General features: G+C 44.1%; 1 protein-coding gene across 5 annotated transcripts in view; it reads left to right on the plus strand.

The window, feature by feature from the left end:
* Window positions 1-210: 210 nt before the first annotated feature.
* MRPL39 (mitochondrial ribosomal protein L39) overlaps window positions 211-23,745 on the plus strand; it is a 151,525-nt gene continuing 127,990 nt past the window's right edge. For all 5 annotated transcript variants that reach the window (XM_089657367.1, XM_089657370.1, XM_089657371.1 and 2 more), the window contains exons 1-2: window positions 211-367; window positions 9,370-9,576. In XM_089657367.1, coding sequence (XP_089513493.1) covers window positions 292-367; window positions 9,370-9,576 — 283 coding nt within the window. In that variant the 5' untranslated portion in view covers window positions 211-291. The remainder of the gene's footprint in view (window positions 368-9,369; window positions 9,577-23,745) is intronic.

Genomic DNA, 23,745 nt, shown 5'->3' on the forward strand with positions numbered 1-23,745 from the left:
AAACCAAAAATGTATGACCTTAAGTTCTGCCCTGAAGTTTGCACCTTCTATGGGATGTGACAATTGGCTGGCTGCCTGCTCTGCTCACACGTTTTGCAGTACAACAGCGCACTCTGGTGGTTCCTGGTATACATGCAGCGTGGCAGCGCCCTCTGGCGGTTGTACGCTTTCTATGCACAGCTTGCCTGCTAGCACGAGAGTGAACGCGGAACCTTGGTGATGAGTCTGTGTTCCTGTGGGGGACGGATTGTTGTGCGGACACGTCGCACACATGCTTGGTGTTGTCAATGAATGTCACTTTGCCGGGCAGGGATGAGGTGCAGAGCTGTGATGGCGGGGATCTGCGGCCTGAGGGCCATACGGGGCAGTAAGTTTTGGGCACAGGGTGGGAGGGGTGATATTAGATGGAGCACAGAGGGGGGAGGGGTAATGGGGTAGCACACAGCTGGTCACACTGAGCCTCCACTGGGAGGACAGCTAGTCTCATCCTGACACCTCCAATACCAGACAGATGGAGTGGCTATTGCTGGCCTCTTTCTGAAAATGCTTGTTGCCTGGCTGTTCCTGCATTGGTTTTGCATATCAGGGAGGTTGGAGACTGCATGGGGGAGATTTACTAAGACTGGTGCACTTAGAATCGGGCGCAGTTGTGCATGGGAGCCAATCAGCTTCTAACCTCAGCTAGTACAATTAAAGGATAAGTTCACCTTTGGGAACATGTTCCATCAGTTTTTAGATGTTCCCATAGCCGCAGCCTCCTCCCGAAGCCACCCCTCTGACAGTATGAGGAAACTTCTCCCCATACTATCTGTCTAATTTGAAAACAGCGCGGCTGTGCAGGGCTCCTCCCACACGGCCGCGTCATTCATTCATGGACTTCCGTAAATTAATGAACTGCATGTCCCGACAGCCTTAGCGGCTGTGGGATTGTAGTTTGCAATGGACTGCCACAGCACTGTGGAGCGCCAAGGTAGTTCATTGAAGCTTCCCGTCAGAATGTCTGCTTGCCTGTACAGCTCATACATCCTGTACAGCAAGCAGATATTCTGACAGGTCTGCAGGAGACCTGCATGGCATCAGTGATCTACTGATCGCTGGTGCAATGCTTTCCAGGCTCCTGTAGACAAAAATAATAAATGCACATTTTTTTACCTGGAAAAAAATGTGTATTATTTTTGTCTAAAAGGTGAACTTATCCTTTAAGGTTTGACAAAACCTAAAACTGATTGGTTTCTATGCAGAGTGAGCCTAACTTTGCACTCTGCTGTTTTAGTAAATCACCTTCCATGGGTTGCTCAGGGAAGGATGGACACCCCTGTGGGACATCTTCTCCTTTTTGTGGGCTCATTACTATCAAGGACAGCTTCAGATACTGAAGCTGAACTGTAACTGAAATGATTTTCAGATTTTAAGCTTTTAATGCTGATGCCTCGTTCCTATGGGGCGTGCAGCCTTGGCCAAACGTTCTGAGAATGACACACAAATTAATTTTCACAAAGTCTGCTGCTTCACTGTTTTTAGATCTTTCTGTTAGATGTTACTCTGGTATACTGAAGATGAATTACAAACATTTCATAAGTGTCAAAGGCTTTTATTGACAATTACATTAAGTTTATGCAAAGAGACAATATTTGCAGTGTTGACCCTTCTTTTTCAAGACCTCTGCAATCACCTTGGCATGCTGTCAATCAACTTCTGGGCCACATCCTGACTGATGGCAGCCCATTCTTGCATAATCAATGCTTGGAGTTTGTCAGAATTTGTGAGGTTTTTTTGTTGACCCGCCTTTTGAGGATTGTCCACAAGTTCTCAATGGGATTAAGGTCTGGGGAGTTTCCTGGCCATGGACCCAAAATTTGGATGTTTTGTTTCCCAAGCCACTTTTGCCTTATGGCAAGGTGCTGCATCTTGCTGGAAAAGGCATTGTTCCTCACCAAACTGTTCTTGGATGTTTGGGAGAAGTTGCCCCTGGAGGATGTTTTTGTACCATTCTTTATTCATGGCTGTGTTCTAAGGCAAAATTGTGAGTGAGCCCATTCCCTTGGCTGAGAAGCAACCCCACACATGAATGGTCATAGGATGCTTTACTGATGGTAGTGCTCACTTTTTCTTCTCGGGTCAAGGTTTTATCCAGATGCCCCAAACAATCGGAAAGGGAATTCATCAGAGAAAATTATTTTTCCCCAGTCCTCAGCAGTCCAATCCTTGTACCTTTTGCAGAGTATCATTCTGTCCTTGATGTTTTTCCTGGAGAGAAGTGCCTTCTTTGCTGCCCTTCCTGACACCAGGCCATCCTCCAAAAGGCCTGCTGCCATTCCTGATCAAGCTCTGCACTGGTGGTGCCCTGATCCTGCAGTTTAATCAACTTTAGGAGACAGTCCTGGCACTTGCTGACTTTCTTTGGTGCCCTGAAGCCTTCTTCACAACAATTGAGCCTCTCTCCTTGAAGTTCTTGATGATCCGATAAATGGTTGATTTAGGTGCAATCTTAGTAGCAGCAATATCCTTGCCTGTGAATCCCTTTTTGTGCAAAGCAATGATAACTTCACATGTTTCCTTGCAGGTAAATTTAATATTTGTGTTCTCAAAACATTTGGCTAGGGCTGTAAATAACTGTACACCTGTAGAGGGCTGTGCTTACCTGCATGGGGATGCACAGGTGTTTAGTGCATCCTTGTGACAGTAGTCCCATAGCTGTCAATTGGGATGCAGTGGCTGCACAGATGCAGCCGCTGCTCCCAATGTGACATCTATACAGGTAAGCATGGCTTTCCATGGGTGTACAGTTACATACACCCCATAGGAACAAGGCATTAGAGCATGCTCCTAAAAACCACCCTCCCTTTTTCATGTGCACCCTGGAATGCTCGCTCTGTCTGTAATAAGCTCACCTCTGTCCATGACTTTTTTGTCTCCCGCTCCCTTAACCTACTAGCAATTACAGAAACCTGGCTTCAAGCATCAGATTCTGCTTCTTCAGCAGTACTTTCCTATGGAGGCCTTTCTCTGGACTCACTCGCCCAGACCCAGTGGTCAGAAAGGAGGTGGAGTTGGTTTGCTTCTATCTCCACTGAGCACCTTTCAAGTCCTCCCTAACCCCCCCTCTATCCTTCTCTTCTTTTGAGACTCACTGCATTCTGCTGTTTTCTCCCATTTCTCTGACAATTGCAATAATCTACCAGCCTCCTGGACTGACGTAGTGCTTTCTTGATGACTTGGCTTGGCTACCCTACTTTCTCTCCTCTGAAATATCCACTATCGTTCTTGGAGATTTTAACATCCCCATTAATGTGAACAACCCGGCTACATCCCAACTCTTCAACGTAACCTCATCTATTGCCTTAACACAATAGGCACAGTCCTCCACTCACTCTGATGGGAATACATTAGACCTTGTTTTCTCCCATCTTTGCACTCCCTACAACCTCACAAACACCCCCTTTCCTCTCTCAGTTCATAATCTCATCACCTTTACAGTGTCCTCGTCTTCAAACACCTATCCCTCCAAGCAGCAAACAATTACCCGCAGAAATCTTCACAACTTTAACCCTTCTCTTTTCCATTCTGGAACTTACTGCCTCTATGACAGAATCTCTCCGCTGTCCTGCCCTGCCCTGGCCACTGCTGTCTATAACAGTTTGCTTTCATCCACACTAGACTCACTTCCTCCTCTAACTACATGAAGTGTCAGGCCCCTGACCATTACAACCTTGGCAGACTGACGGCACCAGAAATCTTAAGCGACATATTCGTGCACTGGAGCGATTGTGGCATAAAACCAAATCTCTGCAAGCATTCACCCTATATAAATCTGCTTTCTTAACATACAATTCCTCCCTCCATGCTGCCAAACAAGCCTACTTTATCACTTGTATTAATACCTTGTCATCCAGTCCTCGTCGTCTCTTCTCTACTTTTAACTCTACTTTCTCCACCTCCACCCAGTACCTCACTCACTGCGTACAAGATTGCAAATCATTTCAAAAACAAGATTGATGCAATTTGTAGGGGCATCTCCACTGCACAGACATCTATCTCTCTTAGCATACCTTATACTAAACCTCCCTCAACACTTTCTTCTTTTGACCTTGCTACTACCGAAGAGGTCACTAAAGTTTTCTCAGAAGACCGTCTCACCACGTGCCCCATGGATCCTGTCCCCTCACAACTACTACGGTCACCCTTTTCTTCTGTCCTATGCTTCCTCACTCACATCTTAAATCACTCCCTCTCTAATGGTGTCTTCCCCACCGCTCTAAAGCATGCGCACATCACTCCCATACTTAAAAAGCCATCCCTGGACCCCACCAATCTGAACAACTTAAGACCCATCTCCCTGTTCCCGTTTACCTCTAACCTCTTAGAACGCTTAGTCTACAATCGCCTGAGCTCCCACCTCACTGACAACAACCTTCTTGACCCTTTACAGTCTGGCTTTCGCTCACTACACTCCACTGCAACTGCCCTACTAAAACTCACTAATGACTTACTAACTGCTAAATCCAATGGCCACTACTCCATACTCTTACTACTTGACCTCTCTACGGTTTTTGATACTGTTGACCATCCCCTCCTCCTCAAAAAACTCCACTCTCTTGGCCTCCGAGACTCTGCTCTCTCCTGGTTCTCCTCCTACGTATCGCAGCGCTCCTTCAGCGTTACCTGTAAATCTGTCTCTCCTCTTCACTTCCTCTTTCTGTAGGGGTTCCTCAAGGTTCTGCCCTTGGACCCCTTCTCTTCTCCATCTACACCCCCTCCCTTGGTCACTTGATAAACTCCCATGGCTTTAACCACCTCCCGCCCGCCATATAGTCCAATGACGGGCGCAAGGTGGTTCTCTCATTCTGATAGGCTGTCTCTTGACGGCCTTCCATTGTCACTGTGCATGCACGACTCAGGGAGCGCGCAGCGTGGCGATCGGCGGTGCTCTGTGTTCCTCGGACACAGCGGATCACCGATCCACGTAAAGAGCCGAAGATGTCGGCTCGGTCATGTGATCAGCTGTGTCCAATCACAGCTGATCACATGTAAACAGGGAAATGCCGGGTATCGGCATTTCTCTCCTCTCGAGCTTTCACGCTGACAGCTCGAGAGGAGAGGAGAGGCGGTAATCGGCATTCCGCGGAGGGGACATTTACATTGATCATCATGGCACTGATGATCAGTGTGGCCCCAGAAGTGTCACCTGTCAGTGTCCATCAGTGCCAGCTGTCAGTGCTGGACAGTGCCACATATCAGTGCCTACCAGTGCACATCAATGCCACATATCAGTGCCCATCTGAGCTGCCCTTCAGTGCCACCTATCAGTGCCAGTCAGTGCCACCTATCAGTGCCAATCAGTGCTGCCAGTCAGTGCCGTCTATCAGTGCCATATATCAGTGCTGCCTTTCAGTGCCCATCAGTGATGCCTGTCAATGCCCATCAGTGCCACCTACCAGTGCCTCCTCATCAGTGCCACCTATCAGTGTCCATCAGTGCAGCCTATCAGTGTCCATCACTGTAGCCTCATTAGCGCACATCAGTGAAGGAGAAAAATCACTTCTTTACAAAATTTTATAACAAAAACTAAGAAAAATTTTTTTTTTTTCAAAATTTTCAGTTGTTTTTGGTTTGTTTAAGAAAAAATAAAAAACCCAGAGGTGATTAAATACCACCAAAATAAAGCTCTGTCTGTCACAAAAAGATAAAAATTCCATATCGGTACAGTGTTGCATGACCGCGCAATTATCATTCAAAGTGTGACAGCGCTGAGAGCTGGAAATTGGCCTGGGCAGGAAGGGGGTATAAGTACCCTGTAGGTAAGCGGTTAAGTACCATCTTTATGCTGATGACACACAAATCTATCTTTCTACCCCTCGCCTCACCCCTTCAGTCTCTTCTCGCATTACTAACCTACTAAGCGACATATCAGCATGGATGTCACTCCACTTCCTCAAACTCAATCTTTCCAGTACGGAGCTCATACTATGCCCTCCAGCCTGTGCCCCCTCCTCTGACTTCTCCATCAAGATCAATAATACAACCAACAGTCCCTCCCCTCACGCCAGGGTATTAGGTGTAATCCTGGACTCCCATCTGTCCTTTCAGCCCCAAATCCAATCGCTGTCCAAATCGTGTAGACTTCACCTCTGCAACATCTCCAAGATATGCCCGTTCCTAACCTTGGAACCACTAAGCAACTTATTCACTCCCTTGTTATATCTCGCCTTGACTATTGTAACTCCCTCCTCATTGGCCTACCGAATCTCAGGGTATCCCCCCTCCAGTCTATCATGAATGCTGCTACCAAACTCATCCACCTTACTAACCATTCCATATCTGCCGCCCCTCTCTGCCAATCCCTTCACTGGCTTCCCATTGCCCAAAGGATAAAATTCAAAACATTAACAATAACATATAAAACCATTTATAACTCTGCCCCAAATTACATCACCGATCTTGTCTCTAAATATCACCCAAACCGTACTCTCCGCTCCTCGCACAACCTCCTGCTCTCTAGCTCCCTTGTCTCCTCCCATGCTCATCTCCAGGACTTCTCCAGAGCTTCCCCCATCCTCTGGAACACTCTACTCCAATCTATCTGACTTTTGCCTACTCTGCCCACTTTTAGTCGATCTCTGATAACCTATCTCTTCAGGGAAGCCTATCCCGCCTTCAGCTAGTAATGGAATCTTCTATTCCTCCTATCAGTTCATCCCCCACAGTTATTACCTTTTGTACCACCAGCCCCTCCCTCTTAGATTGTAAGCTCCAGGGAGCAGGATCCTCCTAACCCTCTTGTATTGAACTGTGTCATTGCTGTATTGTCTCCCTTTATGTTGTAAAGCGCTGAACAAACTGTTGGCACTATATAAATCCTGTGTTATAATAATAACTGATAAACAAGCTTCACCCTCTGAATAATGACTCACAGTCATAGGTTGTTAAAGTATAACTAAAGGCAAAACTTTTTTTTTCATTTTGTATAGAATAGAGAGAAATTAGAAAACCTGTCATGTTTTTATTACTGTCTGCGCCCCCGTTAGGGAGATTTATCCTGTTTGTGGCTATCGCCAAAAGTAAAAGAAAATCTCAAATTTTGGGTTTTCCCCAGAACAGTGATAGAGGGGAAATTCTTCAATGGGGACACTAGTTCTGCTGACCTGCGGGGCCCCAAGGGATTCCCTTAATTTGTTTTGGTTATGTGACAGGAAGTGAAGGTAAATCTCCCCAATTGGATACAGATGGCAAAAAAAAACTGAGGTTATAATCCCCCCTTACTCTATCCCATTAAAAACAAAATTTTGCCCACTGAATGCAACTAAGGTTATATTTTTAGCTGTGATGCAAAGTATCACAGCTGTTGCATGTATACATTCGACATGCCTTTGCAGATTAGGGGGGAGTAGTTGCGGGGGGTGGGGAAAATACAATTCACCTATTTTTGTTGCCCCCCAACCATAGGTGTAAATATAAAGCCTTTCAGAAACCCTTTCATTAGACTGAATAAACCTAGTAGAACACGTGTATTATATTTAGTATTAGAGCTTCACTAGCATCCAGTCTTTCCTCTACTGCAGAGATTAAAGTGGAGCTCCAGTCTGAATCTAAACAAAAGCCAGCATCTACAAAAACTGTAGGTGCTGACTTTTAAAGAACAGCCACTCACCTGTCCCTCAATCCAGCGGTGTCTGTTTCACCAGCTGTCCTCTCTCCCTTGCGCCAGCATCTTAAGTGTAGGCACCTGGCTGTGACAGTTTTTACAGCCAGGTGCCCACTGTGCATGCGCGATTAGCGCTGCGCTTAGTGAATGGTTCCGTAGTCTTCTGGCACCTGTCACATGTCCCAGAAAACTACTTCCGATTGCCTAGGCGGAAGTGGGAGCGGGTATTTGTCAAACTCGGGTTCTGATCCCCAAAGGTGCCGATCCAGTGTATTTTATGTTGTATGCATATAAACATTTGTTCTTACCTTTACATGTGTCCAGCATACAGGGACCCTAAAGGCCACTGCCACTGCTTAGGGCCAACGTGTTGATATCGGTAGTGTGTCTGCAGCTATTGATGTTTATATGTTGGTCCTGAGGAAGTCATTCATGCAGAGTGGCGATGCATGTGCAGAATGACTGAAGGCATCGTGTGTTTTCAGCTGATCACACACTATTGATGTAACCATCAATAGCCTCCTTATGAATGAGTCATTCATGCAGTGGTAGCGCATATGCAAAATTACCTTGGCCTTCCCTAATTCAGAGTGACTGAAAGCATAGAGCAGGGGTGTCAAACGCAGTTTAATCGCGGCCCGCAAGAGCATTATGGTTACCCTCCAAAAGGCGGGTTGTGCCTGTAAGACTAGATGTCCAGAGCACCGCAAGCCCCTTACATCAGATGTCGAGCCCCCCCCCCCCTCCAATCAGAACTTGAGTGTCCCCCACTTTCATTTACATCATAGTACATCCCCTTTACCTTATGCATCTGCCAGTAAGAAGCTGGGGGTGTTGCTGGGTCTGGAGGAGGACCAGAGGAGGGCTGTAGTCTTCTGAATGCTGAGACCAGGGTAGGTGGAGAGAAGGGGGTGCTACGACTGCACAGAGAGGCGCAGGAGTTCTATCACTCACACCTTAACTCATCCCTCTGTCCATTTTGTCCCTCACGCCTGAGCTTGGCCCTCTCTGCTGCCATCTGCTGAGATGGGGGCTGTCAGAGAAGATCCTCTACATGGTTGGACGGAGTAGTGCAGGATCTGGCGGAGGAGCTCTGTCTTCCTCTGCTGCTGACTGCTGAGACAAGGTGGGGTTGAAGACATGGGGGTGTCGCAGCTGCAGGAGAGGTGTGAGGGCACATGAAATGGCCTGTTGGGCCGGATTCAGCCTGTTGGCCTTGTGTTTGACACATTGGCATAGTGTAATCTGCTACTCTGCCCACACACTATTTACATGTTGACTGTGAGCAGCAGCAGTGCAACTCAGCTCATATGAACATATACGGTGTGTAAGTCCATCTGATTTCATGTGCAGTATGAACAACGTTTTGCTGCCAGCAAGCTCCTATGTAAAATTATATGCCTGTGTGACTGAGCCCTGAGAGCTGGAGAATAGCAGCGTGGGCCTGGAAGCTTGAGACCTGTCATTGATATTTACTGCTTATTTGTGCTGCTGGAGCAAAGTCAAGAAATAAATCCAAAGTATATGTAAAGAACATATAATTATGGAGATCTGTCACCGGGATTTGTTGAACCTCGTGTTTCAGGCATTTCCCAGTACTGGATGTATTTGAGATAAAGGAGTGTGAAGGTTTATATTGTCCTACAGTCACCTTTCTGATTAATTTTTCTATAAAGCTACATTCTATTTGCTTACTGTATTTATGTAATTCTTTGGATATTTTCTAGGGTTTTACACTGTGGCTGCAGCCACTAAACTATCCAATTCCGAGATCTCTCAGAGACGCTCCGCGCTGTTTGATAAAGAAAAGGAGAGACAGCTAGCCCTGCATCCTCTTACTGAGAAGATAGAGGTGAGCCTTGTTGGGAAGATCAATCCAGGAACTATTTTTGTGATGAACAAGGGGATCTCCACTCCATACAACTGTGCAATGCGTAAGTATGTGGTCTATATAGACTATACAGTGTCAGCCTTTGGTGAAAAAAGACATCCGTCTGCAAGTGAGTTACATATGGTACTGTTTTGTGCTTGTGAAAAAATGCCGTAAAGTGAGGATGCTCTGAAAATAAGAAGTTTTTATTAAATATTTTCCTACAGCTGAGAATATGGAGCATATACCTCCATTCTCCACCTGAAAGTCAACACCAGTGTATACAACCCCACACTCTCCGCTCAGCATGGGATCTGTGTAGGGAGGTCTCCCGCATGTCTCCTGTGTGAACTTCAGGCTATGACAAGTTTGGGTTCACACAGGAGCAGTGGGGAAAACGCATGCAATTTGGACAAGAATCACATTCCTGATCAAATCGAATGCTATTCTTTGCGATGCAGTTTGCACCCATACACTTTGTATTGACGTAAATTGCACTGCAAAGTATTGGTTTGGGTATCGGGAGCATTTTCACGAGTACTCATAAAAATACCCGGTATCAGCATTGGTGCATCCCTAGTTTTGAATAGCATGTAGAAGCATTAGAACGCCTATCAGGATTTTATTGCTGCTTGTGTCCCCATTAGGGAGATTCATCCTTTCTATTTGCCAAGTTTACTGTTATCACCAAAAGTGAAAGAAAATCCAAAGGTTTGGGTTGTCACCAGAACAGTAATAGAGGGGAAATCTCCCAATTGGGGCTTGAGTTCTGGTGACACCCTAGGATTCCATCACTTTGCAGGGATTTCCTCTCACTTTCATTCTTGGCTGTGGGACAGGAAGTGAAGGGAAATCTCCTTAATGGTACACAAATGGCAAAAAAAATCCTGACGGGTTATAACACTCCCTTACTTTAATCAACATGAAAGAAAAAAAGTTTTGTCTTTAGTCTCACTTAAATTTTTTTTTTAAAGCATCTTCAACTTACGGCATTTTTTAATAAGTGTCCAAAACTTTTGCACAGTACATTTTGTACATTGCAGGAATTTTAGAAAATTGCTGATTATTTTTACTCTTGGCTGTTCTTTGAGCAAACTGAATGGCATCCAGGTGTTAGCTTAAATGTAAGTGTATTCCAATGTTATAATAAGAGAAAAACAACTGGGAATGCACAGAGCTAATCCTAAGAGCAGAAAATGTTATTCTGGAGGAGTTCTGTACACAGAGCATGTACAAGATGCCCTTTGGTTTCCATGGTTACAACAAAGTGACAGTTTAGTTTTTTGGCAAATTTAGAACATCTTAGCTGATCTGCAGATTGTAATGGAAAGCTAATTTTGTAAATATTCTTACTTTATGTACTTTGTATCAGTTGTGTATAATATTTAATTTTTTATTCAATTTGAAGTTTTCATTAAAAGAGAAGCATGGGATTTGCTTTTTTTAAAAAAAAAATCATACTTACATAGATGGATGCAGCATTGGTTTGGTGCTGCATCTGTCCCCTCCCCCTCCTCCGTGTGAGAACTCCGTGATCACACGACTGCTGATCGCTGAGTTCTCACAGCCGCTCTGAGCAGAGAGCGGTGACTGTCAGTCACAGCTCTCTCCTCTGCCCCTCCACACTCACTGGAATGCTGGGCTGTGCAGTGGGAGAGAGCAGGTGGCTCAGGCTTTCAGAGGATTGCTGAGAGGCTGAGCCAGGTGCCGCTCCAGACTCTTGGGTGGATCCTGACTTTAAAACCTGGATGGGCTGAATGACAAAAGCCGATAGCGGGCTTCAGCCCACTGTCAACTGAAAATGGGTCACAGGAGTGCAGAACAAACTGCACTCCTGTGATCCACATGAGACGTACAGCCAAACAAGCTTTGTCTGTATTTCCTCTTTAAGCCTGGTTCACACTTCTGCAATTTCTGGTGCGACTTGCGACACAGAAAGTCACAAGATAAGTAAAAACACATTAATTCCAATGGGTGCCATCTTAATTGCTATAACTCAAGTTGCAGCGACAAAAAAAAATTAGTTCCTGCACTAATTGTCTGAGTCTTTCATGTGACGTGAGTGCCAAAGACTGCATTGTTAAAATCATAAAAGTCGCAAGGTAGTCAAATCTTTGGCGACTCTGGCTGCAACTTCAGAGCGATTTTTAAAGCCAAAGTCAAATGAATTGCATCAAGTCATAAGCAAGTCGCAATGCAAACTTGTATGACTTTGGGGTTGAACCGAGCCTAAATGATGCCACTGATAATCATGCCTATGTCTGACTTGGAAAAACATTCTAATAGGTGCAGTCTTCATCTGATAGATTTGGAGATTAATGTAATCACATTTAGGGTGCATTCACATCTATGTATTTAACGCATTTTAAGAAATGTATACAGGTTAGCCATTCCGTTCTGGTTCATTTCTGTGTGTTGCAGCAAAGCATGTTGTCGGTTTTGCTTGTTTTTGCTAATTAGGGATTTTTGTAACAACTCAGTAGGTCTTGCAAGAACTCTCTATAGCTGATTTACCAAGCATATAGGTTTGCTTAGCTTAGTAAATAAGTGAAGCTCTATTAAAATGACACTAAATAATATCCCTATTTTCCTCAAATAATCCATACACATCTACTGCTTAACCATGTCAGTACTGGACATTTCACCTCCTTCCTGCTTTCACACTTTGAATGACAATTGCACGGTCATGCAACACTGTACCTAAACAAACTTAATATTTTTTTTGAGACAGAGTTTCCTTTTGGTGGTATTTATTCACCATTGGGTTTTTCTTAGTTTCTGGTTTAAAAATTTGCAAAGTAATTTTTCTCCATTGATGTGCATTGATGAGGCTGCACTGATGAGGTGACACTAATGGGCATTGATGAGGAGGCACTAATAGGCGGCACAGATGGGCACTGATAGGCAGCCCCAATGGGGCTGCACTGATAATCGGGGCACCGATGATCAGTGACCTTATTATCAGTGTAAATGTCCCCTGTGTGAATTGCCGATTACTGGCTCTCACACTGATAGGGCTTGAGAAAAAGATTGCCAATAACTGACACATCTGTTTACAGTGTGATCAGCTAAGAGTGCACACAGCTGATCACATGGTAAAGGGGCCGCTGTGGTTGGCCCTTTACCGGGAACTGTGGTCAGCTGCTTCCATAGGACAAGCTCTCTCCCAGAACTGGACAACCTTGCTGTAGCCATCTTTTGGAATAAGTTAATAGCCTAGTAATCTATTTTTAAAGAAATAATTTCTTTGTTTTTCTGCCTCCTTTTATCTTCTTTGAGCACCCAAACCTATCCTTTTCCCCCCTAATTTCCCTTTGTTTGGAAGGAGCAGTGCATGTTATTTGCGGTCACGGACATTGCTCTATGCATCTTACAAATCCCATACTTCAATTTGGGACTACAATGATACTTACAGAGAGACCATAGAGAATAAATGTAGCTGCCCTCTAACAGGAAGTCGAGTCACAGCAGCAAAATCAAAGCAATTTGGAGGAGGCTGAGAGTAATAGGTACTTTTTAAAATTAATACACAAAAATATATTTTTTTCTTTCTAAACCAGAATTTAGTGTCACTTTAACTGTAAATACCCAATTATGTTCAAGGGAAATTAAAAAAGTACTTGTTGTGATTGATGATTGATATGTGAATGTGATGGACATTCACTGTGGATAGCAGTCTGTACTGCACTAGTTAATCAACCACTCTGTGTTGTAGGGGATCAGATGACTTGGTGTGAATTGTATGAACTGATTTTATTGTGTTTTTTAAAGTGGTTGTAAACCCTTACATATACCCAGTGAAGTAGCTGGCCTCAGGTGATACACAGAGATGAAACAAATCCTCCTGTATAAGTTGTACCTTTTTATCTAAGCCATCTTTCCCATACATCTGTTCATAGTGTATAATTTACACAGGACCTCTCAGCTCTGAAAGCAGGGGGTGGGGATCTGAAGTTTCAGCAGTGAGCAGAGCTCTGAGAGCTGATTGGAGGGAAGGGACACACCACACCCCCTCCACACAGCTCACAGGAACAGGCTATCAATCACATGCTGTTCTCTCCCCTCACCATTTTTCTCTTGGTGTCAGGAAAACTTGTCAGAAATGACTCATGCTGATAGCAGTGGAATGAGGCAGGAGACAGAAATGACACTCAGTGCTCTGAATAGAGACAAGTACACACTATAGAGGGATATGCTTTGTTCATATTTCATGTCTGAGGTTTACAACCACTTTAAGTATCAGATCTATATATCTATCAGATGTAAATGGGGACACCATTTATCTTTCTGAAGCATATAGGTTTCCGTCAAATTATTTGCGTTCTTTCATTCTTATCTTCTAGTATTACATGACATCAAATTTGGGAATCTCTGTGGGACTGCATTGTTAGGACAGTTTCTCTGTACATCGTATTTCTTATGATAGGAAAGGTAATACTGCCGTGTATGAGAACGTGCAGCTGTCAGTGCCGTCATTCCTGTAATTTTCGCTGAACAAAAAGCGAACGTATTACAGTAACCACACACAGTCACATAAACACCTTAACACTTAAGGAGGATTTCAATTCCCTTTCTTGTTTTATTTAATTTTTTTATTTTTTCTGTGTTCTCTTACCTGTACTGCAGTTTGTCCACAAATAACATACACAGCCAGATATTCCTGAGTTGTGTGCTGCAATCTGCCCCTCCCCTGCTTCATTCTGGGTCCCATACCTCCTTCTTCTATACATGAGGCTAGGTGTCTCTTCTAAGTTTTTTTTTTTCTTTTTTCATCTGGCCCCCTGATGACACTACGCATGCACAGTGTACACGAGAATGTCCGGTGCATGTGCAGTGTGCCTGAGATTGCCCCGAAGCCTCCTGGGATGAATGGCATGAATATCTTGGGAGGTTTCAGGAAGGTGGTATACATCATTCTCGCCTAAGTTAGAAAAGGTGGAAGAGTGGGTCTAGATCCCCCAAAAAGAGGTATTTGGGGGAGAGGGGATTTTTAGTGTGATTTTATAAAAGCGGAGGGAGAATAATATTTAGTGTATAAAGAGGGTGAGCGTGCTCTTTAAAGTGCCCTAAGGGGGTTAAGATGGTTGTTAACAGTGATGTAGCAGCTGAGATGGTTGTAGACTAGGCATTCTAGAGGGAACGGGAATAAGGAGATGGGTCTTAAGTTGTTAAGGTGGGGTCCAGCAGGAACTTTATGAACATAAGGTATGGGGTGACCCGCTCTTGTTTTAGAGGAATGGGAAAGTTGTCAGTAGGCAAGGAGAGATTAAAGATGTGAGTTGGAACTTACAGTCGGTCCACTTCAACATTAAAGACAAACCTTTTTTTATCAGTTTTTTTCTCTGTTCCCAGTGGGGAGATTTCCCTTCATTTCATAGCCAAACAGGAAGTGACAGTAAATACCTTCAAATTACTGGAATCCCTTGGGGCCCCTCGGGTCACCAGAACTAGTGTCCCCATTGGAAGGTTTACCCTCTATTACTTTTCTGGGGACAACCCAAAATTTGGGATTTTCTTTTTACTTTCACATTCAATGATAATGGTAAACGGCATAAACAGGGTGAATCTCCTTAACAGGGGCACAGTCTGATAAAAACATTACAGGTGTTCTAATCCAGCTCCACTCTGTCTAAAACTAAAAAAAAATTATCTTTAGTTCTACTTCAAAGTGATATTGAAACCCCCTAGCTAAAAAAAATATATTGCATCAGACCCCAGCAATTACCATGCTTGCTGTGTGTAACTTTAGTGGGTGAATCTAATTAGTGGGGACGCAGACAGCAATAAACTATGAAGGGCACTATTCCTTCCAAAAAAAAAAATCTTGGCTATATGTATACTTTAAAATGGCCAGTAGAGGGCGGAAGCTTCCTGTGGATGGAAAACCATCTCCTTTTCTGTGAGCTGAACATAAGGTGGAATTCTGCAAGTAGTTTTTAATAACAGAAAATTGTTTTCTGCTACCGTTGCTACTTCACAATTCTTCACTGCACAAAGGGGATTGTCGTTTCAGTTTGATATTCTGCGTTGCTGTCGATTCTGGTGAAGGGGAAAAAAAAAAAAAAAATGTAGTCGATGCTACGAAGCTTCACTCAATAGCCAGAGCTGTAGACACTGCTAAGCCATGCCTATTATGTAGTCCACCATTTATAAGCACAGGAAAAGAAACGGACATTCCTTTTGCAGATGGGAAACTTTTTTTTTAATTTTTTTATTTATTTATTTTTTTTAATGCAGGTTATAAAATTAAATCATGCATTTGATTGGTTAATATGGTCAACTTGTATTATTTTCCATATTTTGTGCTGGCAACAATATCTACAATGCTTTGCTGAACTGTAAATCGGTACCGGCCTTCTATCTAGAGAAATGACTATATTGACAATTAATAAGTGTGAGCTGATTTGCTTATGGAAAAAAAATTGTCATCCTGTTTAGCCAGGCTTGTGATTTCACATATCTCTATTGCATTGTACAGGCTAGAGTCCATTGGGGCAGAAACTGCTAAAGCCTCTATTATGTCTCAGGGCTCATGCACACAGATGTATCTGCAGGCATATGGCCATACAACATAACATACATTGTATTTGTGTGGTCTGGATGCCCCATCTGCTGTGTAGTTCTGCCCATAGGAATGAATAAAAAAATATGCTTTCCACGTTTAGGAAAATAGTCCTCAGGCAGTTAACTCGGGCGCACACAGCTCCTCTGGCCTAGTCCTTGGGCCGTTAACTTGGGCGCACACAGCTTCTCTGGCCTAGTCCTCAGTCCATCGACTCGGGCGCACACAGCTTCTCTGGCCTAGTCCTCAGGCCTTTAACTCGGGTGCGCACAGCTCCTCTGGCCTAGTTCTCGGGACTTTAACTCGGGTGCAAACAGCTCCTCTGCCCTAGTTCTTAGGCCATTAACTCGGGCTCAAACAGCTCCTCTGTCCTAGTCCTCAGGCCATTAACCCGGGCGCAAACAGCTCCTCTGTCCTAGTCCTCAGGCCATTAACCCGGGTGCAAACAGCTCCTCTGCCCTAGTCCTCAGGCCATTGACTCGGGTGTACACAGCTCCTCTGGCCAAGTCTCAGGCAGTTAACTCGGGCGTACACAGCTCCTCTGGCCTAGTCCTCAGGCCGTTAACTCAGGCGCACACAGCTCTTCTGGCCTAGCCCTCGGGCCGTTAACTCGGGCGCACACAGCTCCTCTGGCTTAGTCCTTGGGCCGTTAACTCAGGCGCACACAACTCCTCTGTCCTAGTCCTCAGGCCGTTAACTCAGGCGCACACAACTCCTCTGGCCTAGTCCTCAGGCCTTTAACTCGGGTGCGCACAGCTCCTCTGGCCTAGTCCTCAGACCGTTAACTCAGGCGCACACAGCTCCTCTGGCATAGTCCTTGTTAACTTTCTCTTGCAGACATTCATACTCTGCCTGCCACCTGCAGCCTCTCTGACTCCTGTAGGAGACCTTCTGTCTCTCTTGGGTGGAGCCCTGAGGTATTCCTAAACCTCCATTATTAGGGCTGTGTGCACCTGGGCACACACCCTGCTGTTCTTCCACAGAACCCGAACACTGGGTTGGAGATTCCGTCCTGCCCAAGGCACTATGGAATCTCCAAACAAGGGAGCCCCATCCAGGACTACTAAAACCTGGAGAAAGCTGCAAAAGCAGTTTTCTCCATTCAGAAAATCTGCTCCCTTGTCCTGCACTCAGCAAAAGTGCAAACCCTGTAACCACTTACACAGTCACAGAACCTCGTACTGTCACATAGGACACTGGGTATTTTGTAATTCATTCCTATTGATAGAGCTACACAGCAGCTAGGGCTCCTGGTCACCACAAATACAGGTATTTTGTGCCGTACAGCCATATGCCTGCAAATATGTACGTGCACAGGAGCCTTGGGGTTGTGGGCATAGGCTCACAAAAACACATGGAGTATATAATATAATAGTGTGTCTGATGGGAAATTAACTCAAGTTCCCAACACTGCAAAACAAGAGTGCTGATCATGCTCTGGCAGCAATTTGGTCAGGAGCCAGTTGACCCGTCATTATGTGAGTTGTGTGAGAAAACTGGAGAATCTGGAGGAACCGCAAACGTTTTTGGAGAACATGCACGCTTCTTGTAGACAGACATCCTGGTGAGAATTAACACCAATACCCCAGTGCTGCAGGCTACAGTAATGACTGCATAGCTGATGAGATGGGGGATTCTGAGATAGTTGAAAGTTCATACCAATAACAGCCAGTCTGGTTTTACCTTTCATTTTGTGGATAACTGAAAGAAGAATTCTGATAGGTCTCTGTGGGCAGCCTCACCACTTGTATGCTGACTTTTTTTATGCTCCACTTATATTGAATCAGCCCCTATGGCTGACTCAGTGATTTAAAGCCGAGCTCCACCCAAAAGGGGTAGTTTCGCTTTAAGCCTTTGTCCCCTGCTCCCCATTAAGGATTGCAACCCAATTTTGACAGCTACCCGCTCCCACCCTCCCTGTAGTCCTCTGGGACACATGACATGCCCCAAAAGACTATGGGACCATTCACAAAGCGCAGCGCTTCTCGCGTATGCACAGTGGGCACCCGGCTGTAAAGCCGCAAGCTGTTACAGCTGGGTGCCCACACTGAAGATGCCGGTGCCAGGGAGAGAAGACGGCCAGTGAAACCAGCGGTGGTGAGGACACCGCTGGACCAAGGGACAGGTGAGTGGTTGTATTTAAAAGTCAGCAGCTACAGTATTTGTAGGTGCTGACTTTTATTTATTTTTTTTTTCAGATGGAACTCTGCTTTAAGATCTTTATTTTACCTCTCCAAACTGGAACTGAAAAGTTTTTTTTAAAGTGATATAAAACACACACTGTTTAATTTCCATTGTCCCTTCTCTTTCTGTATGTAGATAATGGCATTGTAATTATTTTAGGAAAAAAACAAAACTTTTTTCCTAATTGATATACAGCTGTCACATGGCCCAGCTCTTTCCCAGCCTGTCTGTAGGGAAACCTAAGCAGGAGGAGCTTCTAGTCCTCTGCTACTGGTCACATTTTCAACTTTTGAACAGATTTTGGAATACTGAGGAAAAATAAAAAATATCAAATTGTGTTAAATCGTCATACAAATATATATTCGAAATGGAATCTTGATTATTTTTTGGCAATGACATGATGTGAGTGGATTTCTTCCAGTCACAGGCTGTGTCATGCCCTTCCAGCCTGTGTCTTCGAATAAGAGGGAGGTGAAGCCTCCATCAATCTGCATGTAATATCCCACCCTCATCATGTTTAGCTGGTTAGTGGCCATGAAGGAGGGGGTAAGGTGTGGGCTGTCATTTACTACTGTGTATATGCCCATGACTCATGGGCTGTTCAGATGTAAAAGGGAGGAAATGCTCAGGGTAGAAAATACACTGAAAACTGAGCTTGTGTAGTAGCTGCCATCACTGCTCTTCAGAATCCCCAGCGGCAGTGGGGACATGGACAGAAGAGGGAGATAGAGAACAGCAGGATCAAGCAGGTTTTTTTTGTAAAATACAGAAAACAAATTCCATAGCGACTGAGTGAGTATGAACAGCATGTAATAAAGCATTTATTGTTAGTTTTTAACCTCCCTGGCGGTATACCCGAGGGTAGCTCAGGGTTAATTTTCAGTACCAGAAGCAGTAACCCCGAGCTACACTCGGGATTACCCTGCAGCGTTGCTCTGGGATCCCTCGAGCATTTACCTTGTCCTGCACTTTCATGATGTCCCCCCTGCAGTGTCCCTGGCCATCTCCTCCGGCTGATGCCGGCATCAGTCTTTCGGGTTCCGTTCCCTGCGAGCGTCGGGATCGAACCATTTCACATACATTTTGTCCCGAGTGCTTTGTCCTGCCTGCATTGTTACTGTTCTTTCTGCCTGGAAACTGAGAAATGTCCATGGCGTCCAAAAAGCGTCCCTTTAGGTCAAAAGCGGTTTTAGACCGGCTAGAGAACAGCGATAGTAAATTAGAACCACTTCCAGAATTGAGTGCTAATGATTCATGGACAAATTCGTCATCGGACACTGAAAAACGATTTTGCGACTATGCTCAGTGATGTGCGAACTTGGCTCTATATTTAAAATTTCAGTGTTTTTGATTTGATTATATTATTGAATTAAATTTATTATTATTATATTTTTTTTATGATTATTTATTAAATTATAATTTATGATTTTGTGTTTCAAATTTTATTATACCTGGGATGTTTACTAGACTCTTGTTTGGACAGATAACAGATTTCAGTGAGTTATTCCTAAGAATTACAGGCCTACAATAAAAAAAACAACATATTTCCATTGAAAATAATGTACTGCTTTGAGCACAGAAATACTGACATAATCAGACCGCTAGGGAGGTTAATGGTGTGGGTTTAATGACACTATAACGATTCAACAAAGCTGCTCAAAGCTTGCTGTACACACTGGTCTTGCATAAACATGGGCTTGGGCATCCTCCAAACTCATCTTCAACCCAAACTCCAAACTTTTTTGTACTCTAATGAGCTGCAGGTCGGTATTGGGAAGGGATTGAGCCTGTAGCTCATTGGAGTATAAAAAAACTAAAGCTCATCTTTAGTCTTATGCAAACTGAAGCTTATTTTACCACCTCCCGCCCGCCATATAAGGAAATGATGGGAGGGCATCAGTTCTCTAGTTTTGGGAGGATGTCGTATGACGTCCTCTCACTCTAGCTGCGTATGCACGCCCCTGTGGGAGCCCAATGAACGGTGGCACGTTGTGTTCCTGGGACAGAGCGGATCACCGATCGCAGTAAAGAACTGATGACATAGGCTCTATTGTGATCAGCTGACAGCGTGTGAGGAGAGGAGAGCCAGTAAGCGGCATTTCTCAAGGGGACATGTACACTGATCATCAATGCCCTGATTATTAGTGTAGCCCCATCAGTGCCACCTGTCAGTGTCCTTTAATTGCCACATACCAGTGCCTACCAGTGCCCATCAATGCCACATATCAGTGCACATTAATGCCACTTATCAGTGCCCATCAGAGATGCCTCTCAGTGCCAGTCAGTACCACCTATCAGTGCTGCCTTTCAAGGCAACATGAGTGCTGCCTTTTAGTGCCCATTAGTGATGCCTGTCAATGCCCATCAGTGCCTCCTCATCAGTTCAGCCTATCAGTACCCAGCACTGCAGCCTCATTAGCGCACATCAGTGAAGGAGAAAAATTACTTATTTACAAAATTTTATAATAGAAACGAAGAAAAAACTTTTTCTTTTTTTATTTTCAGTCTTTTAGTTTGTTTAGCAAAAAAAAAAAAAAAACCCAGTGGTGATTAAATACCACCAAAAAAAGCTATATCTGTCTCAAAAAAATTATAAAAATTTAGTTTGGTTACAGTGTTGCATGACTGCGCAATTGCCATTCAAAGTGCGACAGCGCTGGAAGGGGGTAAAAGTGCTCCGTAGGCAAGTGGTTAAACAAGGCCTAAGGTATATGTAACGCCAATCAGTAAAAATTCATACAATATAAGGTTTAACATGTTCATTTACTGTAGACTTCCAGCATACCACGTTTAAAAATGTTCCCTCCCCACTTCTAACTATGCTGCCTAACCTGTAAAAGTGTATACTTACCTATTTTTAATCCACTCTGGTCCAGTCACATGATACCTGTGTTGGTGAGCAGTGGATGCCAGGGAGAGGAGGGAGTGCTGCCAACGAATGGAACATGGGAGCCTATGGGCGAAGTCACAGCTTTGGGAATTCCTAGCCATTGTTGAGGAATTTCACTTTATTTTCAAAAGTCATTTTCAAACCTTTTAAATCTTCACCTTCCAGTAAAAGAATACTTGGTGATCCTGCCATGAACGCACTGCCTGGTATAGGGTGATAATGCTCTGTTCTTGTTTTCCATATGTTCGTCTGCATTGTCACCCTCTTACCAGCTTATGCTGGTATGGTCTACTGTTGTCAGCATCAGAATACCCACCATGAGAAATCTAATGCAGTCATCAATGCAGGAAGGGGCGGGTTAGAGGCTGTAGGAGATCAGCGTAGTGCAACAAAAAAAAAAGGTGAAACTAAGTATTTTATTAAAATAAAAATGCCAATTGCTTATGATTTACAGTGCTTTAGCAAACTAAATGTTAGCCAACTAGGGTTTTTATTTTATTCTACTTTAAAATGGTAAGTATGAAGCAGTATCATATGCACGCTGCCACATATTAAAATAGCACTTGATTGACACATTTTGCATGTGGTATGTTGTCACAGCTGTATAGATCAGGCCTTTTGTGTTAGACAGAGCTCCCATTGAAACTATTCTCTGCTATCCAGGGCTATGCTGCCCTTGATGCCATTTGAGGCGACACTAATGGAGGCATGGTGGGGGTGGCACTGAGGCAGTAGTGTTCATACCGGATGCTTTGTCCTGCATTTTCAGCCCTGTGTAGGCTCAGCCACTGGGCTGCATAACGTTATTGGTTGCTTTGGTGCAGGTTGCTAGGTGTACACGGTACAATCTGGCCGCCTGCATCCTAGTAACCAAAGACAAGACCAGGCTGCTGGTGTCCTAAGAACCTATGATGGTTTTCAGTCACTTATGTTCTGCATTGTCTGTCCTTGTGACACTTTCGATAAAGCTCCCCCCAAAATGCTCTCTGAGCTCGGCATCTGTAAAATCTAATTGAAAATATTTAGAAAGGAGCAGAAAATGTTTCTGCAAAAAAAAGCAGTATAGGTTTCTTGTTTTTAAAATATTTATCTTTATTTTCCGAACGCTTGTAAGTAAAAATTGATTCTACAAAGCTTTAAACTGCATTAATCGGTTGCATTGAATGCCATGAAATTACCATACAAATGACTTTTCTTTTTTTCTTTTTTTTTTTCTTTCTGTTATTTTCCTACAAATTCGTAGCAGTGCAAGTGTTTGCAAGATATTTAATTTACTCCATGAGCCGTGCTGTGAGTCAGTTATTAAGTGTTTGCAGTCATGGTCAGTTCACAAATCACAATTCCACTCTATCTAGGAGTTGTGCCGTAACATCAGACCACAGGAGCAGTTAATGGACTGCGTCCTGCAGAACATGGGACTCCAGTGAAATCTTCAGCTTTTTCCCTTTAGCCTTGACCCTCAATCCTGACATGAGATTTGGCCTTTGGTCTTCTTTCTTCAACATCTATCGTAGCAGTCATGTTCTGTAGCCTTCAGATATTAGAGTTGTCAGCATGTTCTGTTTATATAGTACAAAGTGTAATGTGTAGGTTGGAGGATTTGATATACCTTTTGCTCTCCTACTGTTACATGCTTTGTAGTATTATATATTTTTAACATTTCTGCAGGGGCACTGGGATCGCCAGGTAATGGCTCAGTGGGTATGCAAGTCAATTTTATGATTTTTTTTTTTATGACTAACATAATTTAATGCCAACTTCAGCTTGGGCAGAAACCTGAGATATCAGCCCACGGCATCTTAAAAAAAAACAACAAAACTATAATGCCAATGGCAGGTTGCCAATGAGGCAAACTGTGGTTGCCTAAGGTGGCACACACTGGGGGTGTGGGGAACACATTGAAGCAGGTTTGTCCATACCAAGCACTCCATCCTCACTGCAAATCTGTAACATTGCCCTTTATACACAGGGAAGTGTTACTGAGCTGGTTTCTAAGATGATGGCACTGTCTGCCCCATAATTACCAGTGTATATATAGTAGCTGTCTGAAATGATTACATCACCCTGCCTCTATAATCATCTCCAGAACCCCTAGCCCTGTTGTGAGCAGTGGGCTGGCTTTGAGGAGACTTATGAAAATATGTAAGCACCTTGATAGACACATGTTAGTCTAGGGCAGAGGTCTCCAGACTTTCTATTCAAACGACCAGTTTACTGTCCTTCTGAATTCGGGGGGGCTGGACTGTGGCCATTGGAAGTAGAAAATCTCCCGGCATCAATGGGAGTAAACAATGTCCTGACATCTTTGATGTCATTGAGAGGAGTTGTGCTCCATCGTTGGTGTCATTGGGTGGAAAAAAACATGCCCCCAACACTGGTGTCAACGGGAAGAATTGTGTCCCATCATTGATGTCATTGAGTGGAACTGTGCCCCATTGTTGGTGTCATTTGGAGGAATTGTGTCCCTTTGTTGGTGTCAGTGGATGAAATCTTGCCCAAGGGCCAGATAAAAGCAAGCATAGAGCCATATCTGTTGGATGGGTCACATATTTTGGATACCACTGGTCAAGGGGATTGTTAAGCAGGCTGCATTTGAA

This window comes from Staurois parvus, unplaced genomic scaffold (assembly GCF_062004578.1).
Source record: "Staurois parvus isolate SC_StPar_1 unplaced genomic scaffold, SC_StPar_1.0 ptg000988l, whole genome shotgun sequence".
In the NCBI taxonomy this organism is placed as follows: domain Eukaryota; kingdom Metazoa; phylum Chordata; class Amphibia; order Anura; family Ranidae; genus Staurois; species Staurois parvus.